The sequence below is a fragment of the Cervus elaphus genome, chromosome 6, assembly GCF_910594005.1.
Source record: "Cervus elaphus chromosome 6, mCerEla1.1, whole genome shotgun sequence".
NCBI lineage: Eukaryota > Metazoa > Chordata > Mammalia > Artiodactyla > Cervidae > Cervus > Cervus elaphus.
Genome location: NC_057820.1, coordinates 13,338,922 through 13,365,260, shown reverse-complemented (window position 1 = coordinate 13,365,260; position 26,339 = coordinate 13,338,922). Strand labels below are relative to the sequence as shown.

Below are 26,339 nucleotides of genomic sequence, written 5' to 3'. Positions count from 1 at the left end.
CGTCTCCTGCATCGTCAGGCAAATTCTTTACTACTAAAGACCACGTTGTTGGGAAAGATGGAAGGCAAAAGGAGAAGGAGGTGGCAGAGAATGAGATGGTTAGATAGCATCACTGACTTAATCGACATGAATTTGAGCAAACTCAAGGAGACTGTGAAGGACAGGGAAGTCTGGCATGCTGCAATCCGTGGGATGGCACAGAATTGGACACAACTTAGCAACTGAACAATGACAAGGCCTAGGAAGCCAGGATATGTGAGCAGTCTTTAAAGGATTTTTCCATAGCTCTGCTCACATTCCTCCTGCTGAAGTGTCAGCCCTGCTTCGCTGAGTCCCTGTGACAAAGATGTCATTGGCACGTACCTCTGAACAGGACACAACCCCATGTCATCACATGTCCACATTTTTCTTTATTCGTAGGTTTTAAGTTCCAGTTCTGTAAGACTTAAAAAAAAAATCTTCAGGGTCAAAATGCATGACTACAGAGGCAACCCTTCTACCCCGCCTTTTACTTATTTTTTGGCCACATCCCACAGCATGTGGGATCTTAGTTCGCAGATCAGGCATCTAGTCTGCACCCCCTGCTTTGGAAGCGTGGAGTCTTAACCATTGGGCCGCCAGGGAAGTTCCTCCAACCTCCCCCAACTTTTAAAAGTTCATCTTGTACTTGTATTTAACATGTGTAGCATGAAATGTTTTTCATTTTCTAATAAGTTCTACATTTTATTGTAGTATGGAGACATTTCAAGAGACATTCAAGGGACTTCTGAGAATGGAGTCATTTTTCAGAAATGTGCAGTGGTGAGTGTTCACTGGTGGTTTATGCTTAAAGAGAAAGTAATTGAATTTGCTGAAATCATTTATTAGCAGAGTTTTGTATTTAAAGACCTGGCAAATCACATGGCTGTCTACCCACGTCTGGACACGGGTGATGAAGTGACCCATAGAGATCCCATATTTTATATGGAAGCACCAGACTAAGATTTTTTTTGTTAACAACAAAATCGTTACTGAAAATCCTCTGTGATTATTTAAAATGGGAAAGAAAGCATGTATTTTCTCCCAGATTTTAACATTGATATGGTGCCAACAGTTTACAGATTTATGTAATATCTTTAGGTCTTTGATTCTTACTAATCTCTTGAGATGACCTTCTCATGACCCTTGTGTTGGGGGTCCCCAAGACCATCGTCAGGTTCAGTGGTTCCCGAGAAGGACTCAGGGAACTCAGAAGAGCTGCTCTACTCACAGTCACAGTTTATTACAGCAGAACGATACAGATTATAGTCAGCAAAGCCAAGAGCTCCTAGGACAGAGTTCTGGGGAGACCAGGCCCAAGACACCTGGTCTTCTCCCAGTGGAGTTGAAGGAACAGCATTTAATTTTTCCTAGCAATGGTGTGTGACATCACCAGGGAAGCTCACCCGAGCCGTGGAGTGCAGGATTTTTATTGAGGAGCCATCATGTAGGCATGGAGCACTCACGTCACTGACCTCAGGTACTCAGGTCACCTGAACTCAGCTTGGCTCAAGGCCCCCGCCATGAATTACATGGTTAGCGCAGACTACCTGGGGTGGCCCAAGGCCATAAGTATAGCAAGACACTCTTACCAGACAAGATATTCCACGGCTTTCAGAGCCAGTCTCTCAGGAGCTGGTCGTCTCTTTGGGATAGGCGGGGTTTGGACAGTCCAGGTCTGCTTAGCTAACCGTGTACTGCACAGCTCTCATTGAGGCCCAGGCCCTTGGCTCTCTTGATTCGCTTCCTGGAATATAGTTGGAGCTACCAGTTTCTCCTGTGTCCTCCTAGAAATGTTTCCTGCTACATGAGTGTGGTTATAAGTGTGTGTGTGTGTGTGCCCATGTGTACATACATACACCTACCTTCTTTCTTCCCCTTTTTATGTAGGTGACTACCCTATACACCAAGTTTTACAATTTGCTTTTTTTTAACTTATTACAATCTAGAGCTCACTCTTCTTGGGGCTGTACATGGCTTCCCTCTCTTTTCTCAGCTCCTCTGTCTCTTTCAGCAGAGCTGGGGTGAAGGAAGGGCAGGAATGGTGGGAAATAGGCTTTGAGAGAGGGGGCAGAACAAGGTGGCAGAGGCCAGGTGGGGAGCCAAGCTGGAGATGGGCCACTGGCTTTGAATAAGCTAGCTATGCAAGCACATGGGTGGGCAGAACCTGGAAGGCGACTGGCCAGGAGACAGGAGACCAGCTCAGGGCAAACTTGGAGATCGAATGGCAGTCAGAGGACCTGGACTGGCTGGGACTGAATCTTCAAAATAATGAATTAAGAAAGCGCTACTGTTTGTTTTTTTTGGTGACCCCAGTTGTGACAATCTCTCCTACTGTGGTCCCATGCATGGATGTTTCTTCATCCAAGTTTCTCTGTGGTTTTACTGCATTTCAGGGTCCTGGTTTCTTTGAAATGATCTGAGCAACAGCTTGTCAAGAGGGAGTCAAAATTCTCCTGGGGTGTTTGATATCAGACCCGATAAATTCTAGAACCTTCGTGAGACCATAATCCCTTCCCTCTGCCTGCAGACCTAGTGGGTGCAAGTCGAGCTGGGACCTTGTGTTGGGAAGTCGGGCTCACCAGTGAGTCTGGCCTCACTTCCCCTCCTGTCCTAGGTGTCTGTGCAGGGTGAGTGGCCATCAGCCCACGTGCGACTGTTTGTGAACAATACCAGGACACCCACGGCTGCCAACCTCTCCGACCTGCTCTTACTGGACAACATTACTGGCCTCACTATTAGGGAGTCGGCTGGAAACCAGACCTCAAGAGGCTTCCAGGCTTTCAGGAAGAAGTTTCTGCAAGGTAATAGCCACGTGTAGAAAGTTAAGGGTGGGGCATGATGGAGATATGTACAGATAGCACAGAGCACGGGATAGGCAGCAGGCGTCTTCTCAGACATGTGACTTGTGTTCATGCCGTGGATTCTCATGATGGAATCTGCTGGTGGGTCATCAGAGGAGGAAACCCCAGCACAGTTTCTGTAACCAGGAAGCTGGTTTGTCACTTAGGTTAAGAGAGGTGGGATTTAGGGAAGGAGTTTTAAAATACATGCATTCAAAGTTTATTATGAACAATTTCAAACATACACAAAGAGATTATAGTGAACCCCACTGTATCCACCAGCTGGATGATCAAAATGACCATCACTCAGTGAAATGAAGAGCTTGTTGGGGAAGTGCTGGACAGACACAGGAGGGGTTTGGCATCAGCCCAGGAAGCGTGCTCTTGACATGTTCAGCTGTGTTCACGGGAGTAACTCTGCTGCTAATTAGCTCCCGTTCAAAGCATGACACCATCACTGGTTGGCTTTCAGAGGTGTGTTTCTTGAAGTGAGCTTGTCGTTGGTTAATTAAGGAGATTTAAAACCAATTCTGGGGGCTTCCCTGGTGGCTCTGAAGTGATGCAGGAGACACGGGTTCGATCCCTGATCCATGAAGATCCCACGAGCGCAGAGCAACTAAGCTCATGCATCACAACTATTGAGCCCATGCTCTAGAGCCTGGGAGCCCGGCTACTGAAATGCATGCGCCCTAGAACCCATGCTCCACAACAAGGGAAGTCACCGCAATGAAAAGCCCATGCACCACAGCTAGAGAGTAGCCCCCGTTAGCCACAACTAGAGAAAAGCCTGCACATCAGTGAAGGCCCAGCACAGCCAAAAGTAAACAAGTAATTTAAAAAAATAATAATTCTTGGATGCAGTTGTTACTCTGACTTCAGAGTTGTCAGTTTTCCTAGAAAGGCGGGACTTCTTTTATTCTGAGAAGGTGCCTTGTCTACAGATGTAGAAACTAAGGTGATGAGGAACTTACCCAAGGCCCAGGGTTGGCAGTCAAGGCTGAGACAAACTCAGTCTGACTTCTCCATCCACCCCGTACCCATGATGCTATAGTGCCACTCACAGGCCTGGGACTCTTACTGACCTGTCCACTTCCATATACATGGCCCACGTTGCTCATGAATGCCACCACTCTTTCTGAGTCTAGATGAAACCCCAGAATCCATCTTAACACCATACTATTGACAGAAGCTGTCAGTGGAGTTGGCCCACAAGTAGTGACCTCTTTGCTGGCGCTGGTTTAAGCAATGCTATAAAAACTGTCATGGTATATCTCAGCTAAGTGATCTTCAGTGCCTTTCTTGAATGATGTAAAAATAAATCTCCTTTTTCTTAAGTTCTTAAGTTCATGCTTAGAGACAGGAATGTAGGGCTGAGAGCAGAGCCCAGACTCGATCTCAGACAGAGCTCCCTTGACTCCTGGCCATTTCCAAGCTGCGTGGCCTCCGGAAATCACTGCATGTCTCTGAGCTTGCGCAGACGTGGCGTGAGTCCCCCAGCCTCACAGAGTCACTGCAGAGTCTGAACAAGGGGACATGGCCTGGCACTCTCCTTGCCTCTCATTTTATTGCTCCAGTGGCCTTGTGTGGTCCGTGCTCCTACCATCCCGAACTGGGCACTTTCCTCCCACGGCTCGGCATCAGCTCCTGCTATTGTGTCCCCCTGGAGGACCCTTCTGTGCTCCCTGCCCCTCACTCACCTGCCACTCCTGCACTTCACCTGCTCGGAGCCAGGACCACACACTTCGCCCATGAACTTGCTGACTTCTGCTCTTGACACGTGCACTCTGCACATCCTTGAACCTCAGCCCCTGCAGCTGTGAACTGGGGGTGCTGTGACACCCACTTCCGGGAGGCCTTCTAAAGAAAGGGAGTTCCCCACCCATAACTCCAGAGCCCACTGGTTCACCCTGGGGTGTGACCTCTCCCTATTGCAGAGGCGCCTTCTCCTAATAGCTGACGTTTCAGTCCTGGCTTCTTATTAAGGGGCTTTCCTCGTGGCTCAGACGGTAAAGCGTCTGCCCGCAATGCAGGTGACCCACTTGAGTCAGAAACCCTGTCTTCTACAGAAGCTTCTCTGTGTAATTAAGGACCAACCAGTGACCATGAGATTAGAGGGGACCCTCCGTGGGCCCGAGTGGCCTTCTTCTCCCTCTCCCGGACCTGTTCTGGTGCTGCCTCTCTGTGCCTTGTGCTGGGCTCCCAGGACCAGGCTGCCTGAAGGCGTCAAAGTGGCAGCTAGTGTTGCCCAAAAGTTCTGTAAAGACTTTTCCTTCATTGTGTGCATCGGATCAGTGGGAATAAATAGGTTCCCCAGCTGGACTCCAAACAAAACAGAAAGGTTCTGGATTTCCTAAGTGGATGAGCTAAATACATCCTGAGTTAGGGAGGCTGACCCGCCCAGGCCCAGGCATTTCTGGATGGTTTGGGGGCCCAGGTAAAGCTCCCTGCACCTGCTGACAGCCCTTCCAAGTAAAAGCAGAGTTGGCCAAGAGCACGCCTGCTTGATTTACTCTCCGTGCTAAAAAGTATGTGATCTAAGGAGCTGTGATGCCGTGTCTTGGGTGTGCAGGGACTCCCCTGCTGACCGCACGTGCCTTCTCTCTGAACAGTTGGAGACTCCTTCTCCGTCAGCTACACAGCTTCGCTCGAGGCCAGAGACGTCGGGAGTGGAGACATCCTGCTGCTTCCTGCCCAGCTCTCCTTCCAGAGTTCGTCACTGGTATTGTCTGTGTTACTTGTGGTTTCTGTCTCATCATTGTTGTTTTAGAAACCTCGAGCACATTATCCGTTGTTCATGCTTTTCTTCCTTCCATCCTCCATTCATTCAGTGATGCCGAATTCTGGATTAGTGAATGGGTCCCAGAATCTCATACACTTTGCCGTGAACCAGGCTCCCTTTTAGCTCCTTGTAACCTCTATGGACCTGATTATCGAGATATGTCATCCATAGACATTAATTTCTTTTTTCTTTTTTTTGGCATGTTCTCATATTTATTTACACATTTCTACGTAGTTTTTTTCTTTTTTAAAAAATTTATTTACATAGATGTTAATTGCTCATCACCATGTCTTGTGTGTAGTAAGCATTCAACCATATACCTTCTATTGGTACTGGTTTGCTAGAGCTGCTGTGAAAATGTTCCGCAGACCAGTTGGCTCACAAACAACAGAAATTAGTTCGTTCACAGCCCTGGAGGCTGGACGTTCAGGTCAAGGTGTGGGCAAGGCTGAGTCCTTCTGAGGCCTCTCTCCTTGGCTTGTAGACAGCTGTCTGCTGTCTGTGTCCTCACGTGGTCATCCCTCCGTGTGTGTCTGTGTCCTAGTCTCCTAATAAGGACAATTGTCCGGGGGTTAGAGTCCACCGTGATGGAGTCGCTTTACCTTAATCGCGTCTGTTAAGGTTCTATCTCCAAATTCAGACACATTCTGAGATACTGGGGTCAGGGCCTCAAGTATGGATTTTGGGGGAATGTGATTCAACCTGTAACCCCATTACCGCTAGCATTTTCATTTTCCGTTCACTTTTTTGTTGATCCATGTAGGTGGTGAGTGTGGTTGGTGCATGGCCCATGCTAGGCGCTCTGCACCCCGGGGATCCAGAGAAGGAGATGTGTCCTGTCCTCATGGAGCCTGTGTTCTAGTTGTGTGTGTGTGTGTGTGTAAGTCACTCAGTTGTGTTCTACTCATTGCAGCCCATAGACTGTAGCCCGCCAGGCTGCTCTGTCCATGGAATTCTCCAGGCAAGAATACTGGAGTGTGTAGCCATTCCCTTCTCCAGGGGGTCTTCCCCGCCCAGGGATTGAACCTGGATCTGCTGCGTTGCAGTTACTCTGGTCATTTTGTTCAGACTGCAGCCCCTGGAGGAAGTACTTTTCATAACAGATGTGGAAAATGAGGCTTCCAGCGTGACTACTCCAGGTCACATGGCAAAACCAAAATCAGACCTCACAGCTCCAGCTCCTTCCATCCGAGGCTGAGAGGCCTGTGTGCGGTGTTCCTGCTGCAATAAGAAAACTAATCCTGGATAAAATTAAATAAAATGAAAGATTCCATAAAGGTAAAGACCAGATAGGAGAAAGCCCTATGAAACTGTCAGAAAAGACGAATGTCTCAGAAAACAATTAAGTGCAAAGTCAAGAATGAGGACAAAGAAGGGTTAAAAAAAAAAGGGAAATAAAAGGGCCCAGAAAAAAAGTACCATCTGAATTTCAAAGGACAGGAAACCAGATATGCTAAAATCAAAATTTAAGATAAAGGCAGCAGTCAGAAACCCACAGTGAAAAATGCAGAAACCCAGTGAAATCAAAAACTCCCTGGATAGGGGCATTAAGACTTTAAGCCAAGGTGGCTTCACACCTCCCTGAAGAGCCTGGGGAGGCTGGGGGGCAATGGGAGGCGTGGAGTCGGGGCTCCCTGGCTGTGACCCCCTAACGGGTCTTGTCCATTGCTTTGCTTGGCACCTGTGTGTGTTGTATCAACCTCATCACCCTAGTAACTCTCCATCCTCCCACTAGGATGTTGCTCCTTGAAACCCCATCGGTCTCACTCCCAATCTCTGTTCTTGGTGCCAAAAGGAGAGCCCTGCACACAGTAGGTGCTCAGTAATTATTTGCTGAGTGAGTACATGAATAAATCAGTGAACTGATGATTCTTGGGCTGGTGTGTTTTTTTTTTTTTTTCTTTTTTGACTTCTCTGAGCCTCCAGTTTCTCATCAATAAAAAGGGAGACTGTTCTATGTCTCCCGTCTCTTGTGGGGATAAAAGCGATGATTTTATATTTGCATGTGGTTTTCAGTTTCCTTTCCCTTCCAAGCCTTCAAGAGCTCTCTCTGGGCAGTTTTGTGGACAGAGTGGAGATTCTGGAGCTCCAGACTTCATGCTGCGTGTTCTAGGCTCCTACTTGCTTGCATTAGACTGCCAGCATCACCTTTCTTAGACCTGCCTTAGAAAAGGTTCCTAGAAAGCTCAGTGTTTGCTGAGTGGATAAGTGCTGGATAAAGCTCCTATGCTTTGTTCTCTAATTGATTCACCCAGCTGGACTTCAGAGTTTCTTTGGGTGACTCCTGGGCCTTCCTCTAGGATGGAGAGAAGGTCCAGTGTATTTGGAATTGAAAATGATCTAAGTCTGAGGGAAAATCTTGTCAACTCCACATAAGAACATTGGTCTGCTCTGCTTGTCGGCTGTAAAGAGGCTCACACTACAGATGGGAGAATAAAGGAATTATTTTAAAATGCAGTTGCATAATGGGGTGAAATTCTTCACGTTGCCATGGACTTGGTGTCTGATACTTCAGAGGCTGAAATGCTGCCCTCGCTGTGTTTTTAGAACGGTTCCGTGTTTCTGAGTTCAAGTTTTCCCACTTGCAAAATGGGGCGGGGGTGTCAAAAGATTCCCTTCAAACTCATCTCTTCCAGTTATGACATTTTAAAATGGTACGAGAGCAATAAAAATAGTTACCACTTTCTAATCCTCACCACGGGAGGGAAGTACTGTCAGAAATGCACTGTGTTTGAGTCTGGATACTACTTTCTTAAACTTAAACACAGGCATACACACATGTATACACATGTGCACATAGATATAGACACATGCACCTCAAATTCATACAAGGGTACATGAGACAGGACAGAGACACAAGGGAGGTCAAGAGGGAAAAATCTAGAACATCTATCTCCAGTTCCTTACTGTATATTGTGTAAACATCCTGCCCACCTTGGAAAACCATCCCTGGCCCTCACATGGTCCTTGTTTCCCGGCTTCAGGCTGTGCTCTAAAACATGTTTCTTAAGCCTTGAAGTTTATATAGTGGATGTAGGCTGATGGTTTCTGTTTTGCAAAGAGATGGAGACAGGCTGTGTAGCACACTTTCAGCCCCTCTCTGTTTAGACCTTGGGTGTCAAGAAACAGCAAGGAGGGACCCAGAGGGAGAGAAAAGAGAGAGGAAGCCAGCCTTCAAACCCACTAGTTCAGAAGACCCTGAAACTCACGGGACACCACAGACACTCTGAAGCACATACGATTCAGAAACAGGAAGGGCCAAGTGATTGCTTCATAGGTGTCTCGTCTTTAAAGATGTGTGTCTGTGTTTTAATTTCCATTGTTGTTCAGTTGCTAAGTTTGTGTCTGACTCTTTACAACCCCATGGACTGCAGCATGCCAGGCCTCCCTGTCCTTCACTATCTTTTGGAGTTTGCTCAGATTCATGTCCATTGAGTTGGTAATGCTGTCTAGCCATCTCATGCCTGTTTCTTCTTTTGCCTTCTGTCTTTCCCAGCATCAGGGTCTTTTGCAGTGAGTCAGCTCTTTGCATCAGATGGCCAAAGTATTGGAGCTTCAGCATTAGTCCTTCCAAAGAATATTCAGGGTTGGCTTCCTTTAGGATTGACTGGTTTGATCTCCTTGCAGTCCAAGGAACTCTCAAAAATCTTCTCTGGCACCACCATTTGAAGGCATCAATTCTTGGGCACTCAGCCTTCTTTATGGTCCATCTCTCACGTCCATTTCCTTCCTTAAAAAGAAAGCTTAAAAAAAAAAAAGAAAACTTGTAGCATTTTGATTTCCCTCCATCAGCTTGTCCACCTGGCCTGTGATGGGTTTGGGATGCCCCAGTGCTCCCAGTATAGCCGCCTTAACAGCTGTAGGACATGGATCAGGGGGTTTCCTGCCTTGGGTGGACCATCGCTCAGGTCAGGGGAAAATGCCCCTAGAGTGGCCATTATGGAATTAAACAGGGGTTGCCTAGCTCACTGGATTCTGGCTCCAAGTCTCCAGACCAGGTTATCTACGATGATACAGCCACCACGATCACCACCCGCTACACCCAGCAACATTCATGCACTCATAGCACTCCTCCTTGTGGGCGAGGCACTCTTCTGATTCATCCTCACAGCCAGCCTACGAGATGAACAAAATTCCCATTGTACAGATGAGGAAACTGAGGCACAGAGAGGCCAGTACCTTGTCCAAAGCCAGAGTGCTGGAGAATGATGAAGCCCCGCATGAACCTGCATAATCTGCTTCTTTCCGCTCCACTGCACGGCCTTTCAGTTGCAAGATATGCTGCCTCCAGCCCCAGAAAGAAGCATGTTCTCGTGTTGGGTCTCCTGAGATACCACGAGGTTGGATAGATAGCACTCATAACGCTCACCTTTCATTCCCTATGTTTTCTAAGCAGAGGAGTATTAGAAAGTATGGGAGTGGGTGTTTAGGCATTTGGGGCTTGGGGGGTGGAGAGCACTGGAATGAGAGGGGACCTCAGTGGCGACGTCAGAGCCTGCAGTTCTCGCCTCCTTCCTGCAGGGGGCAGACCAGATCCTGGAGGGAGAGGGTAGTTGCTCAGGGTCATTCCTTTCCCTTGACCTCACCGCCTCCAAGTGTTTCACCACCGGGGTATGATGCCTGTGTTTCCCTGGCCGTTAGGGAAACTGGTGTCTGGATTTCACACATGCCTCGGGGAGAGAAGGCATCACAGTTCCACAGACCTTTTGCCCGAAGAGACTTTAAGACCACCACCAGCTCTGACCCCTCCCCTGCCCCCTACGGTCAAGAATCCACTGTAGCTCCAGGTGGGCGGGTCGGAAACAGACCACATGTTACCCCGTGTCTCAGATGCCAAAACCGGTTAACTGAACTGCTTTCTTTGTGCTTTTTTCTAGAACAGAACCCAGCTAAAAGCCCCCTTCTCCATAACAGCAGAAGAAAAGATCATGGTAAGAGAAAACCTTTGAGCTGGACACCCACATTATGCCCCAGAGCGTCTCTTTCTGTCTGTGGTCTGTGGTCTCTTGCTGTCCTCAGAGGCCAGGGGAGGGGGCCCCTGCTGGCCTTAGCCTCCTAGACCCGAGCTGAGGCTGCAGGGTTCCCTGCGGTCTGGGGTTCCCCAGTGTGGCCTGGGGGCTGCCTGGCTGGTTTTCTGAATCCCCCTTCATCTGGGCCAGATGGGTTGGTCACTGCCTGGGACCAGCTTGAGGCCCCGCCCACCCGTCTGTTCAGCAGGCCATACTTGCCCTTCAGTGTTTGCCCGTGGCCGGTGAGTGGTCCATGTTTTATCTTCCCAGAGCTTCCCAGGGCCTAGAGACCTGCTTCTGTGGTCCACCATGAACACTTCTCCCTTTTTCTTCATCATTCACTCGCCCACAGCTCATGCATCCATTCATTCACATGTTCATCAAGTGTTTCTTCATCATATAAACACAGTCCACATTTCTTAAATCCCCAGTGCATGCATGCATACTAAGTTGTTTCAGTTATGTCCGACTCTTTGTGACCCTATGGACCATGAGCCCACCAGGTTCCTCTGTCCATGGGATTCTCCAGGCAAGAGTACTGGAGCGGTTGCTGTGCCCTCCTCCGGGTATCTTCAAGACCCAGGGACCCAACTCATATCTCTTCTGCCTCCTGCATTGACAGGTGGATTCTTTACCACTAGCGCCACCTGGGAAGCCTCCCAGTAATTGCCAGGCCAAGGATTTTACATTTGCTGAATCATGACATCTTCACTGCAATCTTGGGGGATAGATTGAACATCCATTTCTTAGATGGGGAAACTGCGGCATGCCCAGGTCAAGGCATTTGCCCAAGGTCACATGACCATGTGTCGGGGCTCCCGAGATCACCCCCAGGTGCAGAGTTTTCCTAGGAGAACCCAAAGCACTGCACACATTGTCTACCCAGGCTGATGTGTGATAGAGAAAGGATGGAGAGAAGAGTAAGCACAGGGAACAGACATGCAGGACGGGCTCTGGAGACCCCAGGTACAGGCTTGCCGGGTTCTCTCCCACTGGAGACACTCAGGGCACGCTGAATTCCTCCAGCATGGAGTTGTGATCGCATGTGAACTGCTGTCCATCAGGGAAGTCATTAGAGACCCAGTGCCTGGCAGCTGCCGGCAGGACAGTGTGTGTTGAGTGTAAACCACGCTGTATGCACAGCAGTTTAGGCCCCATGAACCCCACTTATCAGGGGATGGTGGAAACCCTCTGAAATCTGAGTTTCCAGACACCAGCCATGGCCCAGCATCTGGAGCAGGCCTCCCAGAGGACGGAAGCCTCAGGCCCGCTGCGTGAGTGCCTTTCTGCACAGCTGGGGTTAGAACAGGATGTGAACTCAGGCCCTTCGGCTCCAGAACCCTGCTGTTGGGCGGTGGACCACACTGCCTCCTAGCAAGCTGAATTCCTGCAGGAGAGGCAGGAACAAAACCCAAGGCAGGCACACAGGTGTAGACAGTTCTCCTGGCTGGTCCGCGCGTCCCCCACTGTGCCCTACGTTGGGGATGGCCCTCAACAGGTAAAGAACCCTGATTGGGCTGATTGTCATCAATGCCTGTGATTGCCCCTCAGGGGAGGAGGTAGCTGATAGCTGCATGATTGCAATAAAGGTCAGAGAACGTTCATTTAATCAATATTTATGAACCCTTCCTCCATGGCCTGATAGCTCAGTTGGTAAAGAATCTGCCTGCAATGCAGGAGATCCCACTTCAATTTCTGGGTTGGGAAGACCCACTGGAGAAGGGATAGGCTACCCACTCCAGTATTCTTGGGTTTCCCTTGTGGCTCAGCTGGTAAAGAATCCACCTGCAATGCAGGAGACCCTGGTTCGGTCCCTGGGTTGGGAAGATCCCCTGGAGAAGGAAAAGGCTACCCACTCCAGTATTCTGGCCTAGAGAATTCCATGGACTGTATAGCCCATGGAGTTGCAAAGTGTCAGACACAACTGAGCAACTTTCACTTCACCTCCATGGCCCAGAACTTGTCATGAGGATGGAGATGCACCATATCCAGATCTTCAGGGCTGCATCTGGCTCACACATTGCCTTCAGGAAAAGCAAGACGAGGGGGCCCCCCCGGCTGCAGACAGCAGGGCTCTGGAGCCAAAGCTCCCAGGTTCAAATCCTGTTCTAATACCAGCTGTGGAGAAGGGCGTTCACACACAGGCCTGAGACTTTTGTCCTCTGGGAGTCCTGTTCCAGATGCCTGTTCACGATCCATGGGTGCAAGGTTAGGTGGTGGAGCAGTGGGTTGGATTTCAGCCCCACTGGTCCCTGGGCCAGGTGATCTCTGCCTGTGGACCACGTTCGTGAAGGTCATTATCAAGTGGAGAGACGAGACGTGTCAGTGATGGCCCTGTTGTTGTGGGGAAAATTAGCTTTTGGAGAAAATTAGTGGGGAAAATTAGTGTTGTGGGGAAAATTTGTGGGGAAAATTAGCTTTTGGGGAAAATTAGTGGGGAAAACTAGCTTTTGGGGGGAAAATTTGTGGGGAAAATTAGCTTTTGGAGAAAATTAGTGTTGTGGGGAAAATTAGCTTTTACACCAGAAGCCTGACTTTGAATCCCTGTTCCCCCACTGATTGTATGTGACAGTGGGCATGCTACTTACCTCCCTGGACTTCAGTCTCCTTGCTGTAAAATGAGAATAATAACAATACCTGCTTTATAGGGTGTAAAGTAAATGGATTGAGGCAGACAAAGTACTAAGCACAATGCCTGGCATTCTGTAAGTGTTCAATAAGCCTCATCAATATTATGAAACATGCAAACAATACTGTTGTTCTGTATTACAGAATACTGCAGTATTCTGTATCAATTGTGTGTAAATGTTGTGTATCAGAGTCTCAAGCTCAATTTCCATGAGAGTCACACCAGTGCTGCAAGTGTGTGATTCAGGCCTGTGGAAGATTCTAAGGTGTAGTGGAGTCTGTGGCAGCCTGGAGATTCAGACTGCCCATCAACCACCATCCATCCCCCTACATTGTGACATTAAACAAGGGGAAAAAAGCCAAACAATGTATATCAGCTGTGACTGAATTTGTGAGGTTGTAACTGAACATATAGATCATAGATGCAGGGGTACTGACAAGGTGCAGGGGAGCTGAATGGACTAGGTGGATGGCAGGCCTCTTGGAAGAGGTAAGAGTTCAGCTGGATCTTAAAGAAAAGGCTTAACTAAAGATGGAGGAGAGGTTTCTAAAATATGCAGCTGAAGATCTGACATCAAGGTTAAGCTTGTTTGACTGTGGGTTGGACGTGAACCAAGATTTACAGGGTGCAAGCACAGTGCAGAGTCAGACACGACTGAGCATCTAACACACACACACACACACACAGTGCCTGGCATCATTAGGGTACATGCAATGGCCCTTGCCAGGTAAACTGTGTAAGGCACCAGGGTTGGTTTGGGCACCTGCGAAGGTAATGTCATTATACTAGGAACATGTGTTGATGAACAGGAGAGCTTGGCAGTGAGGTATAAGCTCCTCTGACATTTTCATCAAGCAGGTAAAAAAATATTGGATTGGCCAAAAAGTCTGAACTAACATTTTGGCCAACCCAATACAAAGTAAAGACATTATGTAACCCGTTATGTAAACTGGGATCTGCAACACTTGGAAGAGACCCCATTACTTGCTTAATGTCTTATTAATTTCTTGAGGGTGAAACTGACATGTATCAGCTAAGGCCCCAAGAAGTCCTCTCTGCCTCCGGAATGAACAGAGAGGAAAATAATCACTCCACCCTGTGCTGGACATTGATTGCAGGTGTTCTTTTTTAAAAAAAAAAATTTGTTGAAGTGTAGTTGATTTACAGTGTTGTGTTAATTTCTGTTGTACACAAAGTGACTCAGTTATACATATATGTTCTTTTTCATATTTTTCCATTATGTTTATCACAGGATATTGAATATAGTTCCTTGTGCTCTATAGTAGGCCCTTGTTTATCCATCCTATATATAATAGTTGTGTGGAGGTGTTCTGATTCACTCCAGCTTCTTATAGTAAAGCTGGGCATCCTGCCCAGGCACTGGGAGAACAAGTCACCGTATTTTACCCCAAGGATCTGGATCTAATCAAGAGTGAGACATTTAAACCAATTGGTATGTCATCCAAGTTCATTTAGAGTGTAATTCCTGTAAGAATAATAGTGGAATTGGGGGGAGGAATGTGATCAAATCAATCAAAGTTTCATCTGAAAATATAAATTTATGAGGCTAGATGAGAAATTGTTGAAATGAAGAATAACATGGGAAGATTTGCCATATCAGATATGAAAAATTAGAAAGCTGCGTTAACACTATATGCAGGCCTTGCAAGACAAATTAGACCAGTGGATCAAAATAGAGTATCTACACATACGTGTATCTGGTAAAATGATATTTCAACTCAATGGGGAGAGAATGTTTCATTTATTAATTTGGGGAGCAATTGACTGGATCTTCTGGAAGAAAAATGAAGATGAATTCCCTCAATAGATATAAATCTAAATAGAGGAAACAGTTTGTAAAAAGTAAATCTTGGTTAATATGCTATGGGAAAAAAAACTGAGGAAAACCATGGATATTGTCACTCTTGCTTGTTTAACTTATATTCAGAGTACATCATGTGAAATTATGGGCTGGATGAAGCACAAGTTGGACTCAAGATTGCTGGGAGAAATATCAACAACTTCAGATATGCAGATGACACCACCCTTAGGGCAGAAAGTGAAGAGGAACTAAAGAGCCTCTTGATGAAAGTGTGAAAATGAAGGAGAGTAAAAAAGTTAACTTAAAGCTCAACATTCAAAAAACAAAGATCATGGCATCCAGTGCCATCATTTCATGGAAACAATAGAAACAATGAGAGACTTTTATTTTCTTGGGCTCCAAAACCACTGCAGATGGTGACTGCAGCCATGAAATTAAAAGACACTTGCTCTGTGAAAGAAAAGCTATGACCAACCGAGACAGCATATTAAAAAGCAGAGACATTACTTTACCTACAAAGGTTGCATCTAGTCAAAGCTATGGTTTTTCCAGTAGTCATGTATGTTTGTGAGAGTTGGACTATAAAGAAAGCTGAGTGCCAAAGAATTAATGCTTTTGAATTGTGGTGTTGGAGAAGATTCTTGAGAGTCCCTTGGACTGCAAGGAGATCCAACCAGTCCATCCTAAAGGAAATCAGTCCTGAATATTCATTGGAAGGACTGATGCTGAAGCTGAAGTTCTGATACTTTGGCCATCTTATGCGAAGAACCTACTCACTGGAAAAGACCCTGATGCTGGAAAAGATCAAAGGCAAAAGGAGAAGAGGATGACAGAGGATGAGATGGTTAGATAGCAACTCAATGGACATGACTTTGAGCAAACTCTGGGAGATAGTGAAAGACAGGAGAGCCTGATGTACTGCAGTCCTTGGGGTCGCAAAGAACTGAGTAACTGAATGACAATGACAATGTCTTTATGATATCTTGTTGTTGTTCAGTCACTGAGTCATGTCCGACTGAGCATATAGGTTAAATAAGCAGGCTGACAATATACAGCCTTGCCATTTCCTACTCCAGCTTTTTATGATATATAAAGAGCTCCTATTAATTTATAAGATAAAGAATGCCTCTGTAAGTAGCTATGTGTGATATGAGAATTTCTCAAATGCAAGGATTTACAATATGTACCCTTCAGCACAGCGGAGGGAACTTGTAACTCTGCTGGCAAAATCATGTGACTTTGGGTTTCACTCTGAGGGCTTCCCAGGTGGTGCCCCTGATAAAGAACCTGTCTGCCAGTGCAGGAGACACTAGAGACACAGGTTCGATCCTTGGGTCAGGAAGATCCACTGGAGTAGGAAATGGCAACCCACTCCAATATTCTTGCCTGGAAAATCCCACAGACAGAGGAGCCTGGTGGGTTATAGACCATCGGGTTGCAAAGAGTTGGACATGACTAAGCGTGTATGCACACACACACACACAGAAGGCTGGAGGCAGGCAGTGACATTTCATCATATCTGCCTTCTCCATGTTACATCTTGTTTGGATGACTACACCAGCCTCCTGCCTGTCCCGTCCTCTCCTCCAACACCTGCCCTCCTGAAACACCAGCCTGCTCACTTTCTATTCTGCAGGGGCTCCCCACTGCCTGCTGATAAAGCCCAGTTCCCTTAGGTGGTATTCAGGCTCCACCAAAAATGGTGACCTCTGCTATATCCCAGTGCCATGGGCTTCCTGTGTTTCCCACTTCCCTCTGGTTTTACATACGCTAATCTTTTCTTTCCTGTCTTCTGGGTAGCTCGCATACATCCTATGGGAACCCTGACCAACTTTCTCTACCTCCGTGATTCCTTCATATCTCCCAAGCATGCTGGTGGCACCCCTCGCTGGGATCCAGTGGCATCGGGACATCCGATAAACTTTGTCATTCCGTGACTTTGAGATTATTCCCCTTGTTGCACTTAATACATTTTCATTGACATCGGAGTAGAATTCTTGCCCAGGGAGAGACTTTAAAGATTACCCAGCTTTACTTCCTCATTTTTTTCCCATTTATTTTTTATTAGTTGGAGGCTAGTTACTTTATAATATTGTAGTGGTTTTTGTCATACATTGACATGAATCAGCCATGGATTTACATGTATTCCCCATCCCAATCCCCCCTCCCACCTCCCTCTCCACCCGATTCCTCTGGGACTTCCCAGTGCACCAGGCCCGAGCACTTGTCTCATGCATCCAGCCTGGGCTGGTGATCTGTTTCACCCTTGATAATATACATGCTTCGATGCTGTTCTCTTGAAACATCCCACCTCGCCTTCTCCCACAGAGTCCAAAAGTCTGTTCTGTACATCTGTGTCTCTTTTTCTGTTTTGCATATTGGGTTATTGTTACCATCTTTTTAAATTCCATATATATGCGTTAGTATACTGTATTGGTCTTTATCTTTCTGGCTTACTTCACTCTGTATAATGGGCTCCAGTTTCATCCATCTCATTAGAACTGATTCAAATGAATTCTTTTTAATGGCTGAGTAATATTCCATGGTGTATATGTACCACAGCTTCCTTATCCATTCGTCTGCTGATGGGCATCTAGGTTGCTTCCATGTCCTGGCAATTATAAACAGTGCTGCGATGAACATTGGGGTGCACGTGTCTCTTTCAGATCTAGTTTCCTTGGTGTGTATGCCCAGAAGTGGGATTGCTGGGTCATATGGCAGTTCTAATTCCAGTTTTTTAAGAAATCTCCACACTGTTCTCCATAGCGGCTGTACTAGTTTGCATCCCCACCAACAGTGTAAGAGGGTTCCCTTTTCTCCACACCCTCTCCAGCATTTGTTGCTTATAGACTTTTGGATAGCAGCCATCCTGACTGGCATGTAATGGTACCTCATTGTGGTTTTGATTTGCATTTCTCTGATAATGAGTGATGTTGAACATCTTTTCATGTGTTTGTTATCCATCTGTATGTCTTCTTTGGAGAAATGTCTGTTTAGTTCTTTGGCCCATTTTTTGATTGGGTCATTTAATTTTCTGGAATTGAGCTGCAGGAGTTGCTTGTATATTTTTGAGATTAATCCTTTGTCTGTTGCTTCATTTGCTATTATTTTCTCCCAATCTGAGGGCTGTCTTTTCACCTTGCTTATGGTTTCCTTTGTTGTGCAAAAGCTTTTAAGTTTCATTAGGTCCCATTTGTTATCTACCTAAAGAAACAAAAGACCTATACATAGAAAACTATAAAACACTGATGAAAGAAATCAAAGAGGACACAAACAGATGGAGAAATATATCGTGTTTGTGGATTGGCAGAATCAATATTGTCAAAATGGCTATACTACCCGAAGCAATCTATAGATTCAGTGCAATCCCTATCAAGCTACCAACGGTATTTTTCACAGAACTAGAACAAATAATGTCACAATTTGTATGGAAATACAAAAAAACTTGAATAGCCAAAGTAATCTTGAGAAAGAAGAATGGAACTGGAGGAATCAACCTGCCTGACTTCAGACTCTACTACAAAGCCACAGTCATCAAGACAGTATGGTACTGACACAAAGACAGAAATATAGATCAGTGGAACAGAATAGAAAGCCCAGAGATAAATCCACGAACCTATGGTCCCCTTATCTTCGACAAAGGAGGCAAGAATATACAATGGAAAAAAGACAACCTCTTTAACAAATGGTGCTGGGAAAACTGGTTAACCACTTGTAAAAGAATGAAACTAGAACACTGTCTAACACCATACACAAAAATAAACTCAAAATGGATTAAAGATCTAAATGTAAGACCAGAAACTATAAAACTCCTAGAGGAGAACATAGGAAAAACACTCTCTGACGTAAATCACAGCAGGATTCTCTATGACCCACCTCCCAGAATATTGGAAATAAAAGCAAAAATAGACAAATGGGACCTAATGAAACTTAAAAGCTTTTGCACTTCCTCATTTGAGAATAAAAAACTCCTAGGTCCTGAGAGACTCTGGGAACTGGCCAAGGTCCTGAAGCTTGATGACAAATCTTGAGGAATCATGCTCTGTGGTTCTGCAATCCAAGCCTCATTCACTAGATTGTAACTTAAAAGCTCTATTAGTGTGTGTGATTATCTCTGCTGTGGTTACCTCCAAGCTCTGGCTCCTGCCAGAATTGTGAGAGTTTCTGCCCTCAGAGTTTCCCCTCAAGGGCTGTGGGACAAGGGTCAGCAGGTTGCTGACGACCCCTCTGCTTCCTCAAGCATTGGAAGGATCTTAGTGAAATTACTCCTAAAATCTCTTCTAGGGAAATCAATATGGTCTCCCTTTCAGACTCTTCTGGTTTGGGGAAGGGATGGGATTTAATGTATGTCCATTGTGGACATTTTAAAGAAATCACCACTCTACATGCACACACACACACAGAGAAAGAGAGACAGACACAGGGAGAAAATTAGAAGAATTACCTCCTAGCCTTGCAGCCAGAGATAACCATTGTTAACATGGTAGTTTTTTGCTTTCCACAAGTCTATGAATGCATTTCTTACATAATTGAAGTCAAACTGTATAAACAGTTTTTCCTCATGCTTGTGTAACTTTTTATTGGGTTTTAAGCATTTAAAGCATTTCTTTTGAAAGCCTTTTTTGGTCTGGCATTACTCTTCATAAATAACAATGGTGAAACTCATCAAAGGAATCTGCTACCAGCTAATATGTGATTAAAGAGGTGGTAATAACAGATGATTCTTTTCCAGAGATGAGAAGAAAAGTTAGTGGGGATGCTGGGGATGGGGAGGCTGGGGTCACTCAGCCACCTCCTTTTCTTTCTTCTTAGATAATGAAGTTTAAGATAAATAGGCTCTTTGAAATCTGTACTTTAAATGATTAGTGGAATTTGTCTGCAAGATTTTTGCCCTTATTTTATAGATGCAGAAACTATAGTTTAGGGAGGGGGAGGCTCAGGCTCCTCCATGTGGTGAGGGGCAGAACTGAGGGCTGAACCCCCAATTAGGGCCTAAGTTCAGTTGCTCATTCGTGTCCGACTCTTTTCACCCCACAGACCACAGCAGGCCAGGCCTCCTTGTCCATCACCAACTCCTGGAGTTTACTCAAACTCATGTCCATTGAGTTGGTGATGCCATCCAACCATCCCATCCTCTGTTGTCCCCTTCTCCTCCTGCCTTCAGTCTTTCCCAGCAATTAGGGCCTAAGTCCATGGTATTTAAAAGTATATTCTGCTGCTTCTCATAGCCTTGTTTCTGGTCCTCATCATTTCTCCCTGAACTGTGTCATCCAGGTTTGCCTTCCTCCAGGCTGAAGCCACATACTAGCCAGATTTCTATTTCTAAAATACTGATCTGACCATGTTACTTCCTGGCTTAAAACCCTGCTATGATCTCCTGTAAGCCCATAGGATGATGTCACAAATCGCTAACCCACTGTGTTGGACCTGGGCTGTGTCTCTTGCCACCTGCTCGCGCCCTTCTGTCTGCCCGGCTTGCCCTCCTCCTGGCCTGGCTCATTGCCCTCTGCCCACAGTCACCTCTTGGAAGGTCTTCCTTGTCCTTTGAGCTGAGCCAGGGGCTGCCCCTCCTCTCACCCCACTCCTCAGGTTTTCCCCTCACCCCAGCCACACATGTCACCCCACCTACTCCAGAATTCTTGCCTGGGAAATCCCATGGACAGAGGAGCCTGGTGGGCTACAGTCCCTGGGGTTGCAAAAGAGTCAGACACAACTGAGCAGCGAAACAACAACAGCAAAGGTTAGAAAGGAATTTCTTGGCCTCTGGTGAAAGATCAATGAAAATGTTGACAGTTGAGCATAGTTTTGAAGTGACTGTGAAGGCTTTTGGCCAGAGACTCGGGAATTCTAAAATTCTGCCCTACTAGTCACAGCCTAAAAGGGTGAGCTGGGTGCTCAGAGAGAGTATCAGAATGTTCACAGTGGCACAAGCCCCTGACAATTCAATGCAGGGCTCCTGGTAAAAGGCCAGGCTGGAGCCTGAGCCCTGCGGAGGCAGCTGTGGTGTGAAAGCTATTAGTCTAGACCTTGCAGTGTGAATCCTGGGTCTGCTGCTTACGAGCCCTGTGACTTTAGGCCATCTATTTAACTTACTTGTATTTGGTATTATTATTTGAAAATATGGATTAAAGTGATGCCCACTTTATAATATTGCTGTGGGGAGTGAATGGATAATGCATGTAATGCACATGGGACTGTCCCTGGTGCTCAGTATCTGGTCAATACATATTAGCTATAATGATGGTGGCGATAATGGCGATAATGATGTGGCTGGTGGTGATGTTAATGGTGATGATAACAATGGTGATCTGAGTGATTCTAGGGAGCGTCTTCCTTCCCATAAAACAAAATCTTGAAATTCATTCTTCTTTGGTCATTTATATGGAAGAGGAAAGTTGAAGAGTGGAGGCATTGTGGGCAAGTCAAGGGGGCAGGATCTTGCTTAACTTAGCAACACAGATAAATGAAGAAGGTTGAAAAGAAGAAAGTGAGAGTTGTGAGTGGGTTGCCCCAAGGAGGCAGTCTTTACCCAGGTGTACTTATCACCTCATATCAGAAAGTAGAAATTGCGGGAGAGAAGGGGAGAAAGATGGTGTGGTCTGCAGAGCTGGCCTGGCTTTGTCCTCTTCCTAAATACAGGCATTCATTCCTGCAGCTGTGTTGTTATTAATAAATAAGCTCCTGCTCCCCACACTGCCTCTGCTCTTCAAGTTCTCTTGCCCACGCGACTGATTAAGGAGGGCAAGATCTCAAGGTGGAGATTCAGAGAAGGTGGAGGTTGGAAGAAGAGTAGGAGGGAGGTGGCCTGTCTTAGCTGTTCTACTTCATGAAGTAGGAAAGGGAGGGAGGGAGATTTTGATTGGGAGAATGAGTTAGTTCTGTTCCTGCCTTTTTTGGTACATTGATCCTGCTTGCCTAAAGTTATGTCCCAATATTTTTTTTCTGCTTCTCATCCATCATGTAAGCAACTTCTACCATGGTATGGGAGGTTGGGACTAAAATTGTGTTTGGAAAACCAGACAGCCCCCTGAATGGTAAGTGGTCTGATGTACAAGGGGAAACCACAGACTTCAGGGTCAAACAGAGCTAACTGTGTTGCTCTTTAGCTGTGGACTTTGATTAACTATTTGAACTCTCTGCATCTCCATTTATCTCTCAATGGAAAGGGGATAATACATCCCCCATCAGATTGCTGAAGATTGGTTGAATGAGAAAAAGCACTATCACACTTTGTTCATTTCCTGAGGCTGCTGCAGCAAATGATCACAAAACTTAGAACAACAGAAACTTATTCCCACACCATTTCGGAGGCCAGGAGACTGAAATCAAAGTATTGGCAGGGTTTTGCTCCCTTCGAAAGCTCTAGGAAAGAATCCTTCCTTGTTTCTGTCTAGTTTCAGGTGTCTCTTGGAAATCCTTCCTCAGCTGTAGCTGCATCACTTCCATCTGTGCCACCATGATCACATGGTCTTTTCCCCGTATGTGTCTGTCTCCAAGTCTCCATCTCCTTATAATGATACCATCACTGGGTTCAGGATCCACCCTAATCCAGTATGGATTGGGCTTCCTAGGTGGTGCTAGTGGTAAAGAATCCTCCTGCCAGTGCAGAAGACATGAGATGTGGGTTTAATCCCTGGGTCGGGAAGATCCCCTGGAGTAGGAAATGGCAACCAATTCCAGTATTCTTGCCTGGAAAATTCCATGGGAAGAGGAGTCTGGCAGGCTACAGTCCATGGGGCTGCAAAGAGTCAGACAGGACTGAGCGACCAAGCACAATCCCATATAACCTCATCTTAACTTGATCATGTCTACAAAGACCTTATTTCAAAATAAGGTCACATGCAGAGGTTCTGGGGGGTAAGACTTTAGTATATCTTTACGGGTGACACAATTCAACCCCCTACTGGCACCTAGCCCAGGGAATGGCATATTGTAGGTGATCGAACGTCACTAATGTCCTTCACCTCTCCATTCTTCTCCCTACAGCTAGAAAGAAAAAAAAAATGTTTGCCTTCTGTGAAAGAAAAAACCTTGAAAACAGATCACTGATCTACAGTCTTGTTCTCTTTAGACACAGACGTTTTGTCTCTTTTCCATCAGTATCTTAATATAAGCTCTGTGCACTGCTTTTCATATGTATTGATTTTTTTTTCTTATCTGGTAGGTACACAAATCGGGGCTCAGAGGGCTATTGCCAGCACAAATGGAGAGCTTGCATTTCAATCTGGTGCTAATCAAAATGTAAGATTTAGAATCAGGGTGTTTGCATCTGAAAACAGAATTGGTTTTCTGACCATCTTTGATAACAGCCTCTGTCCACAGAGGTGTCCACAGATTCATCCTAGGTGAGTCATATGTGGCAACATGCCTGTATTCAGGTTTCAATAACCGTCAGGACCAGAGCTCCTGGTTCTGACATAACTTGGCTTTGATTGTCTAGAAGGTCAAGTTGGCCTTGTTCCTCTGTCAGATAAATTTAACCTTAACTGCATACAGCCTGCATTGGGATCCCAGGAATGAGGAGTGGGTTTCTTGTCTCCCAGCTCCTAAATAATGTGTTAAGTGTTCCCATAATCTGCAACCATTGTTTTAATTGAAGTGCATTGATTTACAGTGTTGTGTTAATTTCAGGGGTACAGCATATATGTATTCTTTTTTAAATTTTTAAAAAGAATATATATATTCTTTTTCAGATTCCTTTCCCTTATAGTTTATTACAAAATATTGAGTATAAGCTGTTCAGTGGGTCCTTACTGGTCATCTGTTTTATATATAGATTAGTATGTATATGTTAGTCCCGAACTGTTTATCTCTACCCCCCTCACCTCTTTGGTAACCATGTTTGTTTTCTATGTCTTTGGGTCTATTTCTGTTTCATAAATAAATTCATTTGTATAATTTTTTAAAATGATTCCACTTGCAATCTGTATCATATGATACTTGTCTTTCTCTGTCTGATTTAACTTCACTTAGTATGATAATCTCTAGATTCATCCATGTTGCTGCAAATGGCATTATTTCATTCTTTATTAATGGCTGAAGAATATTCCATTGCATATGTCTTCTTTATCCATTCATCTGTCAATGGACATTTAGGTCGCTTCCATGTCTTGGCTATTGTCAATTGAACATTGGACATTGGGATCTGCAGCCAGTTTGAATTAAACTTGCTGTCATGGATTGGCTTCTCTGGAAGCAGGTGCTGAGATAGTGTTTGAGTGTAACGCAGTAGCCAATGTGCAGAAGAGTTAACCTAGCCGGCCTGAGATGGCTGTCTTTAGAAAGGCCAGCTTACAAGGTGAGCCTTTGACTGGCATTTGGGACCCTGGATTTCAGGACGATCCTCACCATTTACTGAACTAAGAGTGGCTCATATTTCCTAAACTGTTCTTATAAACAATATATTTTATGTTGAAAATGTTTTGTTTCCTTCTGGGAGCCTGGAATTTTGGTACATGCTTCCCAGGTGGCACTAGTGGTAAAGAACCCGCCTGCCAGTGCAGGAGACATAAGAGCCGTGGGTTGGATCCCTGGGTCAGGAAGAGCCCCTGGAGGAGGGCATGGCAGGCTACAGTTCATAGAGCCGCAGAGTCAGACACGACTGAAGGGACTTAGCACACACACACGGTAGCAGGCAGAGGATGCCTGAGTGACTAGTCCTGAGTAAAAACCCTAAATGCGTGCATGCCTGTGTGCTCAGTTGCTCGGTCGTGTCTGACTCTTTGTGACCCATGGACTGTAGCCCAACAGGCTCCTCTGTCCATGGAATTTTCCAGGCAAGGACACTGGAGCAGGTTGCCATTTCCTTCTCCAGGGCTTGTTGTTGTCCAGTCACTAAGTCGTGTTTGACTCTTTGCGACCCCTTAGACTGCAGCACACTTCCATCCTCCAGTGTCCCCAGACCTCCACCCCCTACTCTTCTCCAGGGGTACCAAATCGTGAATGAGTTTCCCTAGTGGACAGCATTCCACATGGGTCATCACACTGATTGCTGGAGGAATTAAATCTGTCCTGTGTGACTCTGCTGGGAGAAGACGCTGAAAACTTGCTCCTGGTTTCCACCAGACTTCTCCCCACGTGCCTTTTCCTATTGCTGATTTTTCTTTGTTTCCTTCACTGTAATCATAGTGATTACATAGTGTGAGGATGATTATATACTGAGTCCTATGAGTCTTCATGAATCATTGAACCTAGGAGGTGATCATGGGCTTCCCCCATCATAATCGGATCACCTGTGGAAGGGAGGAGGGGAGGAGCAGGACTGGGCAGAGGAAATGTTTCCATTTTGCAAAACGAAAAAGTTCTGGAGATGGTGGTGATGGGTGGTTGTACTTAACAGAAATGTACACTTAAAAAATGACTAAAATGGTAAATGTTATGTAATGTGTGTTTGCTGCACTTAAAAAATAATTCAAAATCTTCTTGTAAGTGGCTGAGCATGCAGAACTTAAAGCTCCTAGAAAGCAAGATCCTTCTAAGAGGTCATCAGGCACACTAAAGACAGTGGCGTGGCATCGTTAGTATTCTGAGGGGAAAATATTTTGGACCTTGGACTCAGCCAAGATAACAATCATATGAATGCAGAGTAACTATTTTAAAACGTGAGAAATAAAAACATGTTCTACACAAATTTACTTGAGAGAACACAAATATGGAATGTACTCTATCAAAGTGAAAAAAAAATGCAAGAAAAAGAAAGGAATGAAATCCAAAACATAGTTTTTCTTTAATCAGGTGGCTCAGTGATGAAGAACCCGCCTACCAAGGCAAGAGATATGGGTTCGATCCCTGGGTTGGGAAGATCCCCTGAAGAAGGGAATGGCTACCCACGCCAGTATTCTTGCTTGGGAAATCCCATGAACAGAGGAGTCTGGAGGGCTACAGTCTGTGGGGTCACGAAGAGTGGGATATTACTTAGTGACTGAGCACGCATGCGTATAAAGAACAGTAAGGACAGACCTCCAATGACAGCAATGCAGCAAGCCTAGAGAGCAGCCAGACCTGTGTGTCAGAGAGCGCTTGGAGTGATGACTTTAAGGAACAAAAAAAGATGACTCCCTGCAACAACTAATATCGTTAAGAAAATGGATGTTTCGCCAGGAAGAAAAAAGAAAAGCCATGAGAAAGCCCAGGAAAAACAAAAAGTTACACAAGGACGTGTTGGTCCAAATTGAAGTAATCTGAAACTATGGCTTGATTTTGAAAATTGATAGGGTAAGAAAGGGCACTGCATTAAAAC

The 26,339-nt window shown here is 45.6% G+C and overlaps 1 protein-coding gene across 3 annotated transcripts in view; it reads left to right on the top strand.

Annotated features, from left to right (window-relative positions):
• The window catches only part of EVC2 (EvC ciliary complex subunit 2), a 154,570-nt gene that overhangs the window by 16,970 nt on the left and 111,261 nt on the right, over positions 1-26,339 (top strand). For all 3 annotated transcript variants that reach the window (XM_043906207.1, XM_043906209.1, XM_043906208.1), the window contains exons 4-7: positions 733-801; positions 2,636-2,822; positions 5,471-5,580; positions 10,518-10,571. In XM_043906207.1, coding sequence (XP_043762142.1) covers positions 733-801; positions 2,636-2,822; positions 5,471-5,580; positions 10,518-10,571 — 420 coding nt within the window. The remainder of the gene's footprint in view (positions 1-732; positions 802-2,635; positions 2,823-5,470; positions 5,581-10,517; positions 10,572-26,339) is intronic.